General features: G+C 35.1%; 1 protein-coding gene across 1 annotated transcript in view; it reads right to left on the minus strand.

Moving 5' to 3' along the window:
• Positions 1–20,614, minus strand: part of LOC129224960 (adenylate cyclase type 2-like) — a 103,149-nt gene that overhangs the window by 76,895 nt on the left and 5,640 nt on the right. The window contains exons 3-6 of the mRNA XM_054859506.1: positions 16,883–17,079; positions 15,404–15,584; positions 10,987–11,136; positions 8,979–9,124 (exon numbers count right to left, since the gene is read on the minus strand). Coding sequence (XP_054715481.1) covers positions 8,979–9,124; positions 10,987–11,136; positions 15,404–15,584; positions 16,883–17,079 — 674 coding nt within the window. The remainder of the gene's footprint in view (positions 1–8,978; positions 9,125–10,986; positions 11,137–15,403; positions 15,585–16,882; positions 17,080–20,614) is intronic.

Below are 20,614 nucleotides of genomic sequence, written 5' to 3' on the forward strand. Positions count from 1 at the left end.
TGAATCTTTTTTTCTTCATTTCACTTGTCAGGAGCTGTTTTTTGATTGGGCGTTGCGCACGTCAGCGATGGCTCTTGTAATATCGCCACTGGTCTTTTTAGGGTCCATGACACTCATTCTGTGGATCAGAGCATCATCTCTTGGTGTGGTCTTACGTTTCCGTCCGCAGCGCCCTTTCCTGGATGCCTCCACTGACCCCGTTGTTTCATTGAGTTTTATAATCCGTGAAACACTTGATTTTCCAACCCCAACAGCCTCTGCTATCTTCCTAACTGTGAAAGAGGTGTTTTCACTAAGTGCGATTATTTTTGCTCTTTTGCGTGGGGTAATATCCATTATAACTGAAAAATAAAAAAATACTGAAAATCGCTTTAAAGTCCTGCAATTCGCAGAGAAAGAAGAAACACATGTGAACACAACCAAGCTTTATTAATCAATGTCCAACTGACGAATTGGTCGTACTCAATACATAAGAAACAAGTTCAGACAAGTAGAAGACAGTTTTGGGCAGGTTGAGACTTGCAAGTTGCAGTAACAAGGATCCAAAGTCCTTGTCCCAACTAATTTGCACAGCACTGTATATATATATATATATATATATGTACATATGTGTATATATATCTAATTTGAATTCGGACACTTTGAATTCGAATTATGTTTTTCACAATCACGAGTTGCGACAGGACCCTACTCATTGGAGGCTGTTGTTTCTAGAAACGGCTCATATCCTCCCAAGCCTGCCCCTCCTTCTGGGCGGTTACGTGTGTGTATGTGTGTAAGGACTTGTTTGTATGTAGACTTGCTTGTGAGTAGACGTGTGTGTATGTAGGAGTGTGTGTATGCAGGACGTAGGAGGACGGGATTCCGGTGGACATTGGAGGCTAGGACTAGAGAAGCAGCTCCGTCCTCCGGTGGACGGCGGTGCTGCAGAGGCCCCTGGTTCATTCTGAAAAGGAACCGGACATTGCATTGCATTGCACCCCGAAGCCCCCCGTGCCTATCGCGTTTGCAGTTTACCAGTTTTAGATGCCCAAAATGACTCGGACAAATGGGACCACAGGGACAGTTCAACCAAAGATAATAGAACTAGTGAAGATTGGACACTCGACGACCGGTTTTTACGCATGGCAAGGAAAACAAGCGTAAGTAGAATGAAAACTGGTGCTTGAAAAAAACTGACATTCAGAGCTATAGCCGCCAAGTTGAACTGGAGATTTTTGGAATTGGCGTAAAGGTTACAACAATAAGAATTCTTAGAAAAAGTGGGGAGAAAGGACGGGGATACTAACCACCGGTTTCAGTTCCCGCGACAATGATAACAAAACCTAATTGATTCCAGATGTTATCTACGGAATCTTGAAACTCAATTTACATCCTCTTCCCATTCTTTTGAAAATCTATTTAACGGGACGCTGATTAAGCGGCGATGTGTTCTTCATAATGCCATAGAAAGTCTAAAGTACAAATACGTTTGGAGTGGGCTGTCAAAAACTAAAACTAAACAAAATAATTTTTCTACACGCCCCTTTAATTCCAACGCTTTTTCTTATTAATGCTTTAAGTTTTTGCGAACAAACAAAAAAAAAAAAAAAAAGAAAAAAAAATGATGTTGTGAACTACTAAGATTTTTTAATTTTAAGTTCAAATTTTTTCTTCTTGATCAAATCAAACTGTGCCAAAAAAAAAGATGCAGTAATAGATCAAATATCAAAATATATTTTAAACAAAAATCTTTACTCACGTGTATTGGCAACGATATGGTTGATGGCAAGCATAGAGCGCAATTTTAATTCGCTTCTTGATTATCACAACGTGGAAACGTTGTGAAAGATGCGGCAAACTGCATCATTTGTGACGCCATTAAAACCACGCCTTGTTTGAAAAATCGGACATTTAAAAAAAATAATTAAAAAATAAGTGTTGGGAAAATGAAAGTATTTTCTGGGTCCAAGTTATAGTTTTTGCTTATTCTATCGATTTCAGTGACTACAAGTACTACTTTACACTGAAGGAAACCACCCCATTTGTTTGTGAAAATTAAATAACCACGTCAAACAGACTGAATTGCAGATTACTGCAGACTCGTGTTTCGGCGTTACAATGGACGGCTTTCTCAATGCAAAAGAAATGAGCTTTTGGTTGAAAAGACACCCGACAAAAGAAACCTAACCATTTCTCCGATGTTTTTTCAAACATAAGCTCATTTCTTTTGCATTGAAAAGGACATTCATTTGTAACGCCGAAACACGTATCTGCAGTAATCTGCAAAATGTGCTATTTGGCGTTGTTATTTCTCATTTTACTTTTTGCACATAAGTATTTATTTGACTTATAGTTCGTTTTTTTTAACCCAATTAATATACAAAGTAAAAGAAAAATAAATTGAAATAGAAGAGATCTAAAAATTCAAGAAAGTTACATTAAGATTTAAAATGAATCAGTTTTGTAGACATTTTTTTTTTTTAACGAGAAATTAATTTTTAGGTAAACACGCATTTGTCTGTGTGTCTTTTAACCCAATCTCCTCTGGATTAGGAATGTCTCAGGTCGAAACTGGTCTCGTTGGATATCGAACATCCAGAGAAAGCCATTCCGCTTTGGGCTTTCAACATCCAGTCTTGAGAATATCATGAACCCTGTATGTCTCGAGGACACCAAGGAGTAAGCATTAAAATTACCAATCGTTACGCGCCACAAGTGGCGAGCGGAGGTTGGCGAACAAAACGAGCAGGGAGTGGAGCCCCCTAGTACAAAATTAACAGGAGTGAGAATTTAAAAAATAATTGTAAATTCATTCAATCTAACGAATTTGTCGCCCACTACACAGTGAAAATTGAAGGGAAATCTTGCGAGATAAAAAATTTTAAGTAATGTAGTCGATGACTGAGAAGTTTTTTAAACCTTATCAACTTCTGCAAAATAGTGCAGCGAAGAGGAGAGCAAGCGGGGGGATCATCCCGGGCGCCAAAATATGAGACGGCTCCATAAATTATGGGTTTCCTGATATAATAATGGTATACCTGTGTATAATAATATAGTTTACATTTGAGAAATTTGTGAAAGTAATCTTTGTAAACAGTGGCGTAAATAGGGATTGGCCGGAGTAACTCTCTCCAGGGGCGCAACAGCGAACGGGATGGAAATTTCAAAACGTTATTCCCAAAAAAATTTTGATTTTTTAAAACTATTTCATAGACTTTTTTTTAGAAAAAATAGTAAAAATAGAACTAAGGGAGTGTGGGGGTTAGTTTGAGACCCTGCTCATTGGATTTCTTGTTTCTACTAATGGTTTTTATCGCGGCCGTAATTTGAATTCAAGACCTCAAAATTCAAATGAATGCCAGGAAGAGTGTTTCGAATTTCTATACTTTGTTACAAAAGATGGCTTGCTTTGGCATTTTTCGCACTTTACGACTTCAATTTGAAAAATTTCCTTCGCTTAGAATTACGATTTCGTGAAATTTGAAAGGAAAACACACGCACACGTATGTACATGAATTGCGTAAATGTTAATTAATTTGTTGATAAATCTAATTTGGAAAAACATATTTTAAGTTTAAAATTTCAGTTAACATTTTGAAAAATTTCATGTCACGCAACCCCGTAATTGTGGATGAAACCTACTTTTTTTTTTTTCTTTTTAATCACAAGACTTTCAAAACTATTTTCATAATTCTATACTTACGCTTGCTAACATTAACTCCATACCGAACTGCCTTGCATTCAAATTTCAAAGGATTGAGTTCATCTTCAGGGTGTAAATCAGTATTTCAAAGTGCAGTAGCCGTTTGCGTGAAATCTTCCCGCGTTTGTCCACAGCTTTGCTTATCTGCCTCATTGTTACCAATTTTTCTTTGTTATCTCCTTTCTCCTTCGCAGCCGAAGACAGCGCAGAAGCAGGGGCAGAAGAGTTTTTCCTACCCTGGGCTTCACACAAAAGAATCTATAAACTCTTATCGTCGACCACACTAATTTACTTCCTTCACAAAAAAACTTCTTAGGTGTTCTCATCCAATAAGAACATTGTCAAGTTAAGAGCCTGTGTCGAATTGAAATCCCATGTGGTGGAATAGCAGAGGAACTTCCAAACTACTGAATCCGATATTAAAAAAATAGCAACACATCAGTCACAAAAAATCATCTTGGAAAAATGTGCTGCAAAAACGCGAGAATCATGATTTTTACATTTTTTACTCAGAATGTATCAAGGAGCTGAATTTGGTACATCTTGGTAACCAGATAATAGCCTAATCAGAAACTTGGGGCCCGGTCCTTGGAGAGTCCCCGGCTCGAAATCGGTGCAGTGTAAGTTTTATAAGAGTTTGGGGGGGGGGGAGGCAGGGGCGTTCACAGGGGGGGGGGGAGAAGGAACACCTGTTGGTCCGAGTCTGAAGAGGGCCCAATATTTTTATGACTAGGGGTGAAAATACGGGTAAACAATATGGAGAGGGGCCCGAAAAAGTCATTTGTGACGGGCCCCGAAATTTCTGTGCACGCTCCTGGAGGAGGGAAAGTCTACCAAACTGATAAGGGACCTACCTGCCTTGACCCTGGACGACCCAAAATTGAATTTGGAAAGATAGCAGAAAGTCCTATTTAAGGGTCTAAATTTCAAATATGCTTTGTAGTTAATGAGAACTAGAATTGCTTTTTCTGTGTTTCTTCAAATTTTCACTCGTTTCATAGTTTCAAAATTCAGAATTAAAAAAAAAATTTTCTTTTCCTTTGCTGACATGAGAAATTAAAAAAAAAGAAAAACTTTCTTCTGTTTTACGCTACAAAACGTTCCGGATTTCTAGGGGGGGGGGGGGGGTTGATGGTCAAATTCTTTTAGGAGTGAGCGAAATACATAAAGTTCGGAATAACACATTTAAATACTGATAATCCGGTAAATTTATAGTCCCCTTGAATAAGCAGTAGTCACCGTTTTAAATAATTTATCTTTGTATAATATAAAAAATTGAAACATTTAAGTACTCGCTCACGTTCTTTTTGAATCATTTATTCCTATAACATATGCTTTATTTATTTATTATTTTGTTTTTTATCATTTTATCCTGAAAATGAAATTTTTTTCTTCGAAATTAATTCAAATATTAAAATGCTGAAATACCTGTTGTAACAAGATTAGTTCGTTAAAAACGCATTCCTGTGAGATTCGTTTCATACTTTTCAGCAGTATAAGTGTTGCATTTGTCCCAAAGAGCCGATGAACAAAGTTTCTTAACTGTACAGTTGCAAATAAAAATAACTCATGAAAGGTAGGCTAAATAAAGGGAGGAATTATATCTACGTTTACTGTTACAGTAGAATGCAACATTTCTACGGCTCAGATACCAACGCTTGGGCGCTGGGATGGATGGAGAATGAGAAAAAAATCTATTTCTATTGCTTTATGTATCCTAATTTAATGAGATTTATAACAACAGCAGTTTGATAATTTTAATGATTATTATTAGTATTTTGTTTCACTTTTTATTTATTTTTTGAAAAACCTTCGCCAAGTCATAGGACATAACATGAAAGAACGAAATTAGGTTACTAAACTTTATAATGAAGGTATCCTTGAATTCTATGCCATGAAAGGAGGAATAAGAAAAAAAAATCAATTGGTTGTCGATTAAAGATCCGATTCGACTGAATGTAAGAAATTAAACATAAATAGAAGGAAAATAAAGAACCATATGTAACTACGGATTTCAGAAATAATTATTATTTAAAACATTGTTTTTTCCAGTTGTACTTAGAAACCTGTTGGGAAGATAAAGCACGCAATAGAACACGATTTCTTAATAGTAAGCACAAGAATCTTACGAAGTAAGTCGTGTTATATGCATTAAAAAAATCATTAACGTATTCTAACAAATATGCATCAAAAATACCTAAAATATTAGCGAAAAATTAAAAAAATGCTTTAATAATACTTTAGTTTCGTCGATAATTTTATCTGAACTGAATACAAAATACTTAGCCATTCTATTTTTAAATTATTTGTTATTCACGCGATCCAGGGCCGGATTTGGAAGTGTGGAGGCCCCGGGACAACGAAGGAGTGGAGCCCCCCCCCCCCCTTTTCTGATATATCCATAATAATATTATCTTGTGCAATCATTCTTTGTAGAAATACCAAAAAAAAAGGATATTTTGTAAAAAATTTATTGTGGGGGCCCCTTTGCTGTGGAGGCCCCGGGGCAGTTGCCCCGCCTTCCCTCTTCTAAATCCGGCCCTGACGCGATCAATATTCGGTATTAAACAGGGGGATACGAGGGGAGAGTCATGGGGATCATAACCCTTTTCTAACCGTCGGCAGATTATAAGCCCACGTTGTGTTCAAACACTTTTTCCTTAACTTAAATACATTATATTTTCATCTTTTTCTTTCTGCTAGTTTGACATCTTGAACTTAATTGTAATGTAATACAAGATTTGTTGACATGAAAAAAATAAAAATTATAATGTGAATAGAGAAATTATAAAATTTATAAGTTAAAAAATTGTGACAAAAATGAAAATACATCTCCGCATTCGCTTCACAAAGTAAATAAATACAAAGTCAATGAATTAAATAAAAATAAATAGGCAGTAAAAAAGGAAAATAAAAATAAATAAAACAGCAAAAAAAAAAGAAATGAGAAAGATCTTTGCATCTTCGTAAACAGTCTGTTATTGATACAACACACTTCTGTGTTCCTTTTGCTTATTTATTTGCTTTCATTTTTTCTTAATGACCCTCTCTGAGGCTTAAATGCCCATATAATTACCACCCTTCGCCAGAGGGAGGGGAGAAGAACTGATTCAAACACGGCACACGGCGCACGACGCACAGTGACTGAACTTGGCGATTAATCGCTGCACACAGTATAAAACATTTTTTCCTCCAAAATTCAATCGCCAACACGCCTGTGAAGTTTTTTTTATGTGCTCAACGACTTTCATTGAAGTGGGAGAAAACGCGAAAGCATTGATCTCTACGGGAGTGTCCAGTCTTATGCGAAGCTATATGGTCTTTGGTTCAACCCCGACTCGACCCCATAGGAAAAGACGCGCTTTTGTCGAGAGTCTAAAACCGAGAACATAGCTGTGTTTATGCCAAGGAGATTACAAAGTTTTGTTACAATATTTACTTGCTTTTGAGCCAGAGGGATGTTTTACGTTAATAATGCAACATGTTACATGGAGGAGGTGCATAATTCAAATTACAAACAGATGCAAGTTCCTTGTATCCATGCAGATGAAAAATTGCACAATTTCACAACGTTCAAGTAACAAATTGTAAAATACAGATACACAACAATTATTCATGGTTACACTATTACATCAATACAGCTGGTAAACAACAGAACAATAAGAAGACAATTCCTTAAAGAAGTAGATATGTATGAAAAATTATCATGGACGGTCAAATGAAAGCAATAAGCAATCGTGATTGCTCAAAAAAACTCTCAAGAAAAAGAGCCAGAAACACATACATAAACATCTACTGAGAAGGAACATTGGGCATCATTGAAAACAATTCTAAAAAAGAAAATAAGAAAAAATATTACAATGCTGCACCCTATTTGTCGAATCAATTTATCAAAATGTTCCAAAAAAAATTTTTTTGGAAGTCACAATGACCTTCGGTGACTTCCCATCATGTGGGCTACCCGGGGGGGGGGGCGCAATTTCTTTAGTTCACCAGGGGCGCTAGACCCCATAGTTAGGCTACTGCTGGAGTAGGGGTTGTTTTGGCTCTTAACTGGATCAAAAACTCGCTAGTTCGTAGCGCTGCCATCTACCGTGCGCTGTCTTAGAAGTCTAATCTGCTTGAGGCTATGGCAGTCCTCATTCCCGTAGTTGTGGGACACAACAGTAACAACATCTCAACGGGGTTCACCTTACTACAGTGCTGTAGTTGGAAAAAACACCGAAACACATAGCTCATTCCTTTCAATAACGTCATATCTCAAAAAACGTGATTTTTCAGGAGAGCGATTTTTAAAAAGTAAGTTATCATGTAGTAAAACTATATTTCAAGCCACTGATTGAACCTTTTCTTACGCATAAGGTCTTTTTCAAGAAAATCTGGTATTTCTTCTCTGTTTCATGAAGAAGTGTTAAAGGTGTAAGTTTTAAAAAGTTGCGTTTTATTTATGACGTTTTTGCTCTAAATTTCAAAGGTACTATTTGAAGTATCTCAAAATATGTCATTATTGTTAATAATTGTTTTTCTTACAATACCAACAAGAATGTAAATAGTTCGTTCTTGATCAAAAAATAAGAATGAAAATGCTCTTTTTTGCGTGGAATACTGTTTTTGGAATAAATAATATTATCTTTCACTAAACGACACAGATGTTGATGTCTAACGGATCAAGCACAACAAAGATGTGACATTCTTGAAAAAAACATTTCGAAAATACTTGAAAATGCAAACACGACAGTTTTGCTTTCTAACTTTATATAACTTTATAGAAATGCAGATCTTACAGAGATATGCTACTCATTCATAGCAGTTCAAAAAAGCATAACTCAAAATCGCTAATTTTTGAAAGATGACGTTTTTGAAAGGAGCGAGAGGTATGTGACATTTTTTTCGAATTTGAGCAACAATTAAAGTGTTTTTTTTTTTTCCATTTATTACTTCTAGACAGTGACAAGCTTTTACACATTAATATGCTTCTATCTGCACACAGAAACAAAAAAGTTCACTACTAGCGAGTTCCTTCTTTAACCTTTAAAACCAAGACTCGTTTAAAAATCTCATTATATGGCAACCATTTTACTCAATGATATATTATGCTTCGGTTTGTGGCAATTTGGATTTTCTGTGATGATCTTGTGCTGGCTCTCTACCCAAGAGTTAATTGTTGAGTGACGAAAATTCTATGCAGTGATGCTTTCATCGTTTGTGGTAATATTCATACTCGGCGACGCTTTTTGTGTTAACTTTATCTATCTAGTAGACGAACTAATTTAATTACAGTAAAATCCATTACCTGACATCTTTATGCCTCTCCACATACAACTTGTTGAATGGTTTGTGATGAATATGCAGACGATCCGCGTCCTTCATCACATCACGGATGTCATCTCGTACTTCTTCAGCTATGTGGCTTGGCAGGATGCTTTGAAGAAATTTTTCCTAAAATTATAACAAAACAATAAAAGAACTGAAATAAGTCTCATGGAGAAGTCGAAGACATCACCCTATCCAATAATTAAAATAAACTATAGAAGGCGCTGCTTTCTCTGAGTAATGGCTACTGAAAAAGGTAAAAAAACAATCCAATTACTTATAACCTTTTTTTAAGCTTAGTGAATGACAGTAATGTTTCTTCGTGTTTATAAAGTTACTTTTTATTATTATTTAGAAATTATATTTAATCAATAATTCATTAGAAATTATAATTAATCACAAATCGTCTGAAGCCGACGTTTTATCCCATAGGAGGAATGGAATGTTTTACCTGTTTGGTTAATTCCTTTTACCGCTAAAAGACGGAGTAGTCAAGCTCTAGAACGGTAAATTACTGTTTCTACAGACGAAGTGTTAACCTTTTAGCAGTAAAATTTCAAACTCAGAAATTGTATGAATGCACATCCTTCAAAGACTAGTCAGATGTCAAAGCATTAATAAACCCAACTAGTTCAACCAGTCGGAGAGAGAACTGAGAGAAAAACTTTTCTCTTCTGCTTCCTCCCCTCCCCCCCTTTTTGTTGTACCAATCATTTTCGGGATCAAGGGCGGCCCTAACTTACATTTTTGGAAGGAAAGAAATTCGCAATTTACTGAATGATACTCTGATTTTAACCGATCGTTGAAATACGAGCATGCTTGCGTACGTACCTATATCTAACAAAAAGAGACTGGAGACATCATTGAAAAAAATACGATACTATCTCCAAACTTGCCAAATGAGGAAATTTTTTGGGAGGTCACAGTGATCTCCCGTGACCTTTCATTGAAGCAGCCCTGGTGCAGACATTAAGAATAATTTCTGTACCTCAGAGCTAGAAGAACGCAAGTCTCATTATGATAATTTTACAGGAGAGAGGACAAAAATTTTCTGGCCCCATGCAAAAGATGGGATGCGCGCTCTTTTAACCCTGGTAAAAAAACTGAAAAGGATTTTAACTTCCTTTTACAAAAAAAGGAAGTATTGTATTCGCGAAAAAAATTTCACTCAAAAGTCGACCTTTATTTCCATTTTGCTCACCCCCGAATGAATGATGAGTTTTTTTTTCGACTCGACCACACGTGGATTAGTGCCTAAGAACGTATAGACACGCGAAATATCCATTTTGACGATTCCCGAGTTAATTACAACGAGTTTTCTCGTGACGTCTGTATGTACGTATGTGCGTACGTATGTCGCATAACTCAAGAACGGTATGTCCTAGAAAGTTGAAATTTTGTACGTAGACTCTTAGTAGGGTCTAGTTGTGCACCTCCCCTTTTGGTTGCATTCGGGTTTTTCTAAAGGGGTTTAAAAACAGTCTTTTGCCCTTATACGTCTTTTGCTCTTTTTTGGGAGTGGGGAATCATTGTTAATTTCGATATAAACTCAAGTGATGTTATAATTTGTCAGACACTTGGCGATATATACCAGTCTTTTGGTCGCCAAGTTTTGTCGCCAATTTGGCGACACATTTAGCGATTTTTTTTTTTTTGAAATCTGGTCTCAATTTGGCCACTGTTGGTGATATTTAGAGAGTAAACTATTGAATCACATTAAAATTGCCAATAATGGGGGAAATGACATTAAATTGGAGTAAAAGAAAATCATGTGATGCACACATCATTTCGTTTTTTAAAGAATTATGTTCACATGGCTCGATTCTGAATAGACTTCTACATACAATGCACTAATAAACAGAAAATCGCAATTTTTCGACATACGTCCTTCTGGCTGTGAGGTACAGATTTGTAGTTGGATTTTTCGCAATTCTCATTAGCCAAGTTCGATTGTAGTGATACAAACTTTGAAGAACAAATTCTCTTACCTCCTGGTTTTTTTCTGTTTCGGTTTTGATTTTTGATTCTAAAGTTTCTCGTCTGTCTAAGAAGGCTCTGCGATTCATTATTTCAATCAAATATCTTATACCCAGACCAACGGCCAGGATAGTTGCAAAGAATACAACATCAGCACACATCTAAATAATTTAACAATCAACTTTAAAAATATTGCGATTATCAAAATCTGAATGATCAACAACATATAAGTTATTTTTCAAATATTTTTAGAAAAAAAAACATTCAGATGCATAAATTTAGGCTCTAACTTAATTATTTTCATAAGTTTAATGAAGTACAGTATGGGAAAGGCTGTTCAGTCTTCAGAGCCATTCCATTTCAGATCAGGCAGGATCTGTCACATGACCATCACCGATTTTTTTGAAAAAAATACAGTAGTTACAGCTAAGGGACATATGAAATATCCCAAAAGGATTTTGCAAGAAAAAATTTTTTTCTTCAGTTACAGCCTATTAAAATTCTGCACAAAATCCGCCATTTTGGAAAAAACCGCCAAAACACTCCATTTCAAATGGACATTACTTCAAAAGTATTTAACCTATTTGAATAATTCTTTATTCTAAAAATAAATAAGGACCCATATATCCTCTAGACATCGTTTTTGAAAGTTTAGTTAGGTTTTTTGATAAAGAAAAAAAATCATTTTTATCGCGAAAAAACTGCATTTTTACCGATTTTATGATTTTTTTTCTCCATGAAAAAAAGTTTTTTTTACTAAACGGAGATGGCAGTCTAAAGCCCTTATGTGATAGTTTCATAACATATTTTATTAGAATCCTTGGATGCATACAGTCTCGGAAATAAAATTTGAAATTTTGAAAATTTTCAAAAATTAGCGATTTTTAAAGTGATTTTACTCAAAAAACCCATTTTTTTAAAATCTAAAAATTGGCTCATTTGAACCCCATATAATGCTTAACAAGTGGGTAGACACCGCATCCCGTATTTTTTCCCATAAAATGTTTTATGATTTTTTGAAAGTGACCTTATCGCCCATGGCATGCATGTAAAATAAAAATTTCTAATAATTTCAGTAACTGAAATTCTGGTTATATTAATGCCTAATAACTACAATAAAGGTGCCCTTTATCAGGAACAACTAAAATCTTACTAACTTTTAATAATGTAGCAGTATCAAACCGCTTCTGATGACCCAGTCAATTCGTCTTTTTGTACTTTGTTAAATGAATATATTTTTCTGCTGATCAGCGCCTAATTGTTATGGGAGCTGAGATCCCATACTTCCTTATTTGTTTCACTCAAATTTTTGTATTTTTGACCGAATTCAGGCCACTTAAGCATTAAAATAAGTTCTGAAGACTATAGGGATCCTGACCTTCTTTTGTTAGAAATTGGATCCCTGGCTATAATAGCTACCTTTGGTGAGATCTGTTTGGTTACCTCAACTTACAACCATGTTCAATTAATTATTTCTCTCATAAAACAGTGGGCTTTTTAAATTCTTAAACTACAAGTGAGTTTTGCGGTATGAATTTAGTATACATATTCTTACCTATAAAAGTAATCATACTAGGTAGGATCCAAAAATTATGTGACAACATTCGCCAATGTCAACCAAAGCACGAAATTAAAATTAATCGTTTTAAATGCATTGTATTGCTCTTCCCTTTGATGGTTTCCCCTGTCGCGTAATTGAGTTGAAGAGAAAGAGAATTGAAAGAGAAAAAATATGATTCGTTGCTGCATATGAAAGTAACGGTGAATGCATAGCTTTGGAGACAAAATAAACTAATATTTATAAAAAAAATCTAGATTTTTACTGTTTCTGATAAAGTGCATCATTATCGTAGCTATTAGTCATTAATATAATCACCAAAGGCTCTTCTATCTAAAGGCTACACACAGAGTCTTACAAAAAGACGAATTGACTAAGTCATCAACAGCGGTTTGTTACTGATATATTATTAAAAGTTAGTAAGATTTTAGTTTTTCCTGATAAAGGGCACCTTTATTGTAGTTATTAGGCATTAATATAACCAGAATTTCAGTTACTGAAATTATTAGAAATTTTTATTTTACATGCATGCCATGGGCGATAAGGTCACTTTCAAAAAATCATAAAACATTTTATGGGAAAAAATACGGGATGCGGTGTCTACCCACTTGTTAAGCATTATATGGGGTTCAAATGAGCCAATTTTTAGATTTTAAAAAAATGGGTTTTTTGAGTAAAATCTCTTCAAAAATCGCTAATTTTTGAAAATTTTCAAAATTTCAAATTTTATTTCCGAGACTGTATGCATCCAAGGATTCTAATAAAATATGTTATGAAACTATCATATAAGGGCTTTAGACTGCCATCTCCGTTTAGTAAAAAAAACTTTTTTTTCATGGAGAAAAAAAATCATAAAATCGGTAAAAATGCAGTTTTTTCGCGACAAAAATGATTTTTTTTCTTTATCAAAAAACCTAACTAAATTTTCAAAAACGATGTCTAGAGGATATATGGGTCCTTATTTATTTTTAGAAAAAAGAATTATTCAAATAGGTTAAATACTTTTGAAATAATGTCCATTTGAAATGGAGTGTTTTGCCGGTTTTTTCCAAAATGGCGGATTTTGTGCAGAATTTTAATAGGCTGTAACTGAAGAAAAAATTTTTTTCTTGCAAAATCCTTTTGGGATATTTCATATATCCCTTAGTTGTAACTACTGTATTTTTTTCAAAAAAATCGGTGATGGTCATATGACACTTTTCATACCTGCCTGCCTGATTTGAAATGGAATGACTCTTCATCACTTTTCTCTCAAATGCTCCGTTACGAGAGAATTCCATACAACTATAGTCATTGCGGTAAGCACAAAAGTAATAAGTAGAGTAGACCGGGGGATGTTTACGAGGATTTTATTACGCGGATTGATGTTTTAACTTAGGAAATCTTAGACATGGCGGTTTTATGAAGCAATTAATAGATTGATAATTGGTATATTCAGTTGTTGCTCAGTTTGGGTTTTTAACCGTTAAAAAAAATATTTTTGAGTTACGCATATTTATTTTGACAACTAAAGTGGTTCTGTTAGTGTTTGAACATAACGTCTTATCATCGTTAAAATAAAGCAAATTTATTACAGGCTGAATTGTGTATAAAGTAAAAGCTGAATGGGCATGAAGATAGCACTACATCATTGTAACCTATAACATACGAATTTGTAACTTATTTAAAAAATAAATGGTGAAAAAATAACTAAATAGCCTGAAAATACTAAAAAGGTTTGAGACAGTTCGGAGCGAAAAAAGCGTCAGGGTACGTTTAGAAGTAAAGACCTGGTTTCTTAGAAGCGAAATCGCCAATCTTAGACGTCGCTCCTCGCTGAGGGGAAAACTTGATTCGTCTGCGCATGCGCGCCCGAGCTAAATCAACGTCGTGAATGGCCACGCTGGAATCACTTGACTTTTGATTTCAGCGTCACGGCGAGGAGCGACGCCGAAGATCGGCGATTTCACTGCTAGGAAATCAGGACTTAAAACACCATAAGAACGTGCGTGAAGGTGCTGCCACGTCAACGCGTAATCTTGCCCCATCGCCAAGTTTGGATTTATTTTCAACGTGAATTTTTTTTTATAACATTTCAGTTTATACAAGTACAATTCTCAAAAACGGATAAAATTCGGATATTTTTTATATATTTGTTCTTTCTTAACTAAGAATTATTTATTCACAATAAGCTTCAAAACGCTCAACACAAAACGTACTCAACTTGGTAGAAAACAGATTATTACTTCTGCATGCTTGACCGAAGCTCAACGGATACTCAAAAACTTGTGAGAATATATGCTAGAGAGCAGCATCAATCTGTTATGACTGTTGGCTTTCCAGTTATAATTCGTTTTGAAAAAAGGGCACTGCGTAAATGTGCCCCGGTCTACCCAACAGTACATTGTTTCCCAACTGGTGCTTGGGTAACAATGCACTATACCTTCTTACTTCATAAAGCAAATAGTATCTTACTTTATAAGCATTTTAACTATCTGACACACTCTTACACTTTTACCGAAGAATTTTTCTCCAACTTAATCATATCATACCAAGTTTAAAAACTCACTTAAACCAGGAACTTAGTAACAAGTGGGTCTAACAGAAATTGCTGTAAGAGGAAACCTGAATCAAACGTCTTTAAAAAATCATTCAGAGAATTTACCATGAAATGTTTGTGAATCACGGCAAAAATTGAAGAATTTTGAAGCGTAAACATTGAGGAATAGAGAGGGCATTCTGATTGAAATTAAAACACAGAATTTGCTAAACAATTTCATTATTTGTGCTTATTTCCGCAAAAATACAAGATCGTGCTTTTTTGAGGGGGGGGGGCAATTGGAATACTGTCTATGATTACCAGAAAGACAAGATTTTCTTTTATTGCTTACCACTATGAATTTGTTCTTGATTCCTATTGAGCCAATACTATCTAGCATAAGATCTAATGTGATAACTGAAGCAGCTGAAATGCCACTGTATAACTTTCTTGGAAACGGTAGAAGAACTGTTGTTGTCAGCACGATGTAAAAAGTATGATGGATGGTCACCTCTGGAAATCCTCTTGAAAATCTATTTCGAAACAAAAACAGGGAAACATTCAGTTGCGAAAGTTTTTCGACTGGACAACCGTCAAAAAGCAATTTCAACGCGTCAACCTTAGTATACTCAGTAAAAATATTCGAAATGTGTTCATCACCATCACCTTATTGAAAATGGTCATGAATTTTGTACTCTTTTTTATAAAGTTTGGAAGAGAGGTAAATCAAAATGGATTTTTCATAAACCTAAGAAAACTTTTATTTCTTACTTTTTCAACTTTAAAATTTCAATCACAGATTACCACAAAGAGTGGAAAAACGAATCTGAGATGAAATGTAACATTGAACACGCTTGTTTGCACATTTGGCGCTATATATTTTTCAGGCACACATAACTTTCTTTGGAACATATTATTATCAGTACAAATGAAATCAAAGAACCGCAGAGCTAAATACAAATTAATTCGTGATAATCAAGAATCTAGATGATATTGGCATGCCAAAGTCACTTTCGCAACATCAATGGAAGTTCTGCTACTGTTTGTCCTCGACAAGTTTATAAGGTCGCAATTGTGACAGACAGGACCTGATTGCAGAATATGTCAACTAGGCCATGGTCTTAGGACCCCCGTTTTTTAAGGGCTTCTAAATGGCTAAAATTGATTTAATATGTGGCTAAATTTGTTTTAGCGAATGGCTAAAATTGTAAAGTGTGAATACATGGGGCCCCAAGAACGTATTTGACCGAGGACCCCCAATATATTAATCGGGGCCTGGTGACAGAGCACATCAACTGAGACCTTCAAAATACAACCTTGGTCGATGTTTTGACTTTAGGTATTCTAGTACTGAAAACCCAGGTTCACATATAAGTATCAAACCTGCATTAAAAACCTCAAAGTGAAAAAATGGCGATAATGCTGAAATTACAATTAAAGTCCCTGAGTTAACAAACAGAGGACTTCGTGCTTAAGGCAATGGTGCTGCTGAAGGAGCAGAACGCATTCTTCTGAACTGCAAGTTACATGTGCTACATGCAAGGGTAGCTGTTTTTCGGAAATTGCTTCTGTGTTTGAAATTTTAAATATTTTGCTTTGCTTCTTCTTTTTTTCATGTGTATTTTTGTGTTGATTTACTTAATTGTGAAACCTCCTTTTATGTTATGGGGTGAATGAGAAGTTTCTACTTCGAATGATAATTTTAAAAAATTATACAGAAATATCTGTTTGCTCTTTTTCGCTTTCGTTTTGAGACGCTTTTTACATTTTTTCCAATATTTAGAATGCCATTTCATAAATACATTTTAACGGCAGAAATTCACCAACAGACCTATAAATCGTGGAACCCATCTCTCCCAGTATCATGCAGAAGAGAATTAAGCATGCTGCTGCTATCTTGGAACTTGCTGATCGAAAGAGGCTTTCTTTGTAAGCAGCGACGAATACGGCCAAGTGGCAGACAAGGCTGACGCTTCGACAAACCCTACCTGTCTGGATAGCCCCAGCTGAGACCTCGGATAGTTGTTCCTAAAAGTAGACGAAACGTATATTTGACTATTCTCGTAAGAAGTTCAATAGAGCACTGATAAGTTCAATTTGTTAAACCTTCTGATTATATTGATCGCTATTTAGATAATCAGAATTGTTTTCTGGATGATTCACCAATCTATACAAAAACAAACACAATATTGTCGAGAATTCATGCAAATTTTTGTCAGCGGACATTCGGGTTGGTTATATAAGGTTCAGTTGTGGTAAATGACAGGGGTGTCGCCCTCCCCTCCCCCCAAAGAAAGGGTGCTCCTATCTCCCAAATCGGGTGCCCCCCCCCCCCCCATAAAATCGAAAAAGACCCCTTAAAACAACCCCGTAAAAATTTCAACGCGTCCCAGTTTGCGCCATCTGGGGCTCCCCTGTAAGTGGAAATAAACTGGATTACCACCAGTATCATAACTAGTGGTTGGCAGGAGTGGCTCTCGCTAGGGACACAGCAGCCAGGGGGGTGGCATTTCGACTGATTTTAAAAAAGAGAGAGAGAGAGAGAGAAGTTTTTTTTATAGAATTTAAAAAATGCTTTAAAAAGTTCAAAAAAAAAAACCTCACAAGATAAAGAGTATGTATATTCAAATTATACTACACATACATAACATCTACCGAGAAGAAACATTGGGCATCATTAAAAACAATTCTAAAAAAGAAAATAATAAAAAAAATTTAAATGCTGCCTCCTATTTGTCGAATCAACTAATCAAAACTTTCCAAAAAAGGAAAAGAAAAATTTTTTGGAGGTCACAATGACCTCCGGTGACTTCCCATGTGGGCGACCCTAAGGGGGGGTGCAATTTCTTTAGTTCGCCAGGTGCGCTAGACACCATAGTTACGCTACTGATTACCACACCTGTGGTGATCTTTGAAACTAAACTATTTTTGAGTGAAGACAAAGCAACATGCAGATAATATTCTGAGAGTTCCGAGCGCTTCTAAACAGCTGTGTGTGAGTAGGTGTCATCATTGTTTGAAGTTGACGCTAAAGAACGTGGTTGACTAAAGTTGAGTGATCTTACATTTTCCTCACTAGCAAATCTACCAACGCGGAGTAATTGGTTTCAACTTGTTTGATTTCTTACATGGAAGATTAATCAAAACATTTAGTTTTGAATTTCTTCTTCTCTGCTATCTGGTGTACAATTTACCAAATGCACACCGTTTTCTGGATAAGGGGTTGTCCGAATTGCATTTAGATGATTCAGAATGTTGCATACGACCAAAAGATCACAAACTGAGTATATTTGCTGCAGAACTTCTTAAAACTTCTAAACTAATTGTGCATACCACAACTTTTTTGCTAAAAACCAATCTCCCTGACGAAGGAAATCAGTTTCCATCTACCCCGTTGTCTCTGAAGTAAACTGAAAGACTCTGGGCTAAAAGAAACAAGATTTCATAGGGTAACAAATGTTCATAAAGACCATTATTTCATACCCAGTTACCCTTAGGGAATGTAGGGCCTTGAATACTGTGCATAAAATTTTATCTCTCAATTCATCAAAAATGAAGTTTAAGACCTCAATTTAAACTATTGAAATTTTGCTTCTATTTACCCTCATTGTCCCGACAGAATTTGTTTGTTTAAACAAAAGCTCAAAAAGTGAAATAAGGTCTTAATTATTCATTATTTGAGAATCTTTTACAGTGGTGGTAAAAAAAAATTGCATCATCCGCGCCGCAGAGGAGAGGATTAGCATCCCGACTGCATTCAACACACAGTCAAGTACCCCGTATCCCAGATGATTTGGGGATGTATTTCTGATCAAGGAGTTGGTGGGTTTCACTTTGTGCAAGGAAAAGTAAACGCTCATGTGTATATTGGCATTTTGGAGGAGGAATTGCTTCCTACTATCCACTTTACTTCAGTCCCGAACGTCATTTTCCAGGATGATTCTGCTCCATGCCATAGGGCAAAACTGGTAAGTAACAGGTTAAAAACCTTTATCCCGCCATTAGACTTAAATTGACATGGGGTTAAGTATTTGTTTTCCCCTCTAAACTCACTCACAGGTTCAGAAATGGAAAAATTATCATGGGGTGAGCAGTTTCCTTGGCCCGGAAACAGCCCCGATCTACATAAACAATTTTTGGATTCCTGCTGTTAAATGTTTATTTCATAAGTTTTGCAGAATTTCACATACATTCATCGTTAATAGGTCAGGTCAACCAAAACTTCTCACATAATCCCATTGTTGTGAAAATGCGAGGGTGATGCAATTTTTTTTACCAGCACTGTAAGCGTAGCAAAAACCTAAACATAAAATAATTCCACGTTTTGAAACTAAAATTGAAGATAAAAGTTTTACGTCCCTCAAAAAATCTTTAGAACCAAAAAATAAATAAATAAATACGTAAAAACTCGAAAAGTTGAAATGTTTTAAATATTTTTTCAATTCCTTAATTTAACTTCACATTTTCATATAATTATTTTAGTAATTGAGCATTTTTTAAACTTCTGCCTTTTTCATTTTCATGACAGAGAAAGAATCAAGTTCTCATTGTATAATATTTTGAAATTTTTGTTTGAAGAATCTATCATCTGCAAAACAATCTTTTTTTTTGTACATAATCTATGCCAAGAGTTCTTTCTAATACGTAATGTTTCTGTATAAAACATTGAATTTTCCTCGAATATATTTTTTAAATTCTTATTAGCATATATCTCATTCATGTATTTATTCAATTTTAATGCATCAAAGCTGTAAAAAGAAGTTTAAAACAAAAGAAAAAAAATCAAAGTATTCAAAAATTGTGCTGGCGAACACCTTTGAAATAGCAAAATATTCGAAATTTTGATTCGGACGATGCTCTAAGTATTTATTTGGTTAGACAGACACATTTTTGTCATCTCAAACTTAATTCTCAAAACTTTTATTTTGACAGTTAAAAGTCTCTAAACTTTCATATTTTTATAGTTCCCCAATTTTTGTTGATAGCAACTGTCATTTACAAAAATAGCCTCTAATTAGAAAATAAAATAGTTTTTGTGCAGTTGAACTGTTTCTAACAATTTGGCTGCCTAGTATGTACGAATGTAATGTCACAAAATGATATTGATAGGAGGAAAAGTAGACTCGTCTAGTTCTGGTCAAACTTCTTTATTCTGTGGTGTCGTTTCACTTTGAAAATTCTGTCTTCCAATTTTCAAAATATCAAATATTCCATTGAAATTAGTTCATCTCATATTTTCTCTCAATGAAATAATAAAATACACCACTTAGAAACAAAAATCGAACACCAAGTGATGAGTAATACTATTCCACCATTTCTGACTTTTTGCATTGTTAATAAGAAAACTATGCTTCTGCAGAGTATCAATGTCAGACGAAAAATATTTTCTTTTGCCTTGTTATGAATTATATCATCGTTTAACAGGGCTATGAATAGGCACGTTCAGGTGGGAAAAAAAGATTCTAATTTTCAATATTGGAAACGTGTTCGGAAAAGATTTAGTATGACTCCGCCGCATTTGATACAGACAACTATCATCAACTTAATGGTAATTCCGACCTCG

This window comes from Uloborus diversus, chromosome 6, assembly GCF_026930045.1.
Source record: "Uloborus diversus isolate 005 chromosome 6, Udiv.v.3.1, whole genome shotgun sequence".
Taxonomy (NCBI): domain Eukaryota; kingdom Metazoa; phylum Arthropoda; class Arachnida; order Araneae; family Uloboridae; genus Uloborus; species Uloborus diversus.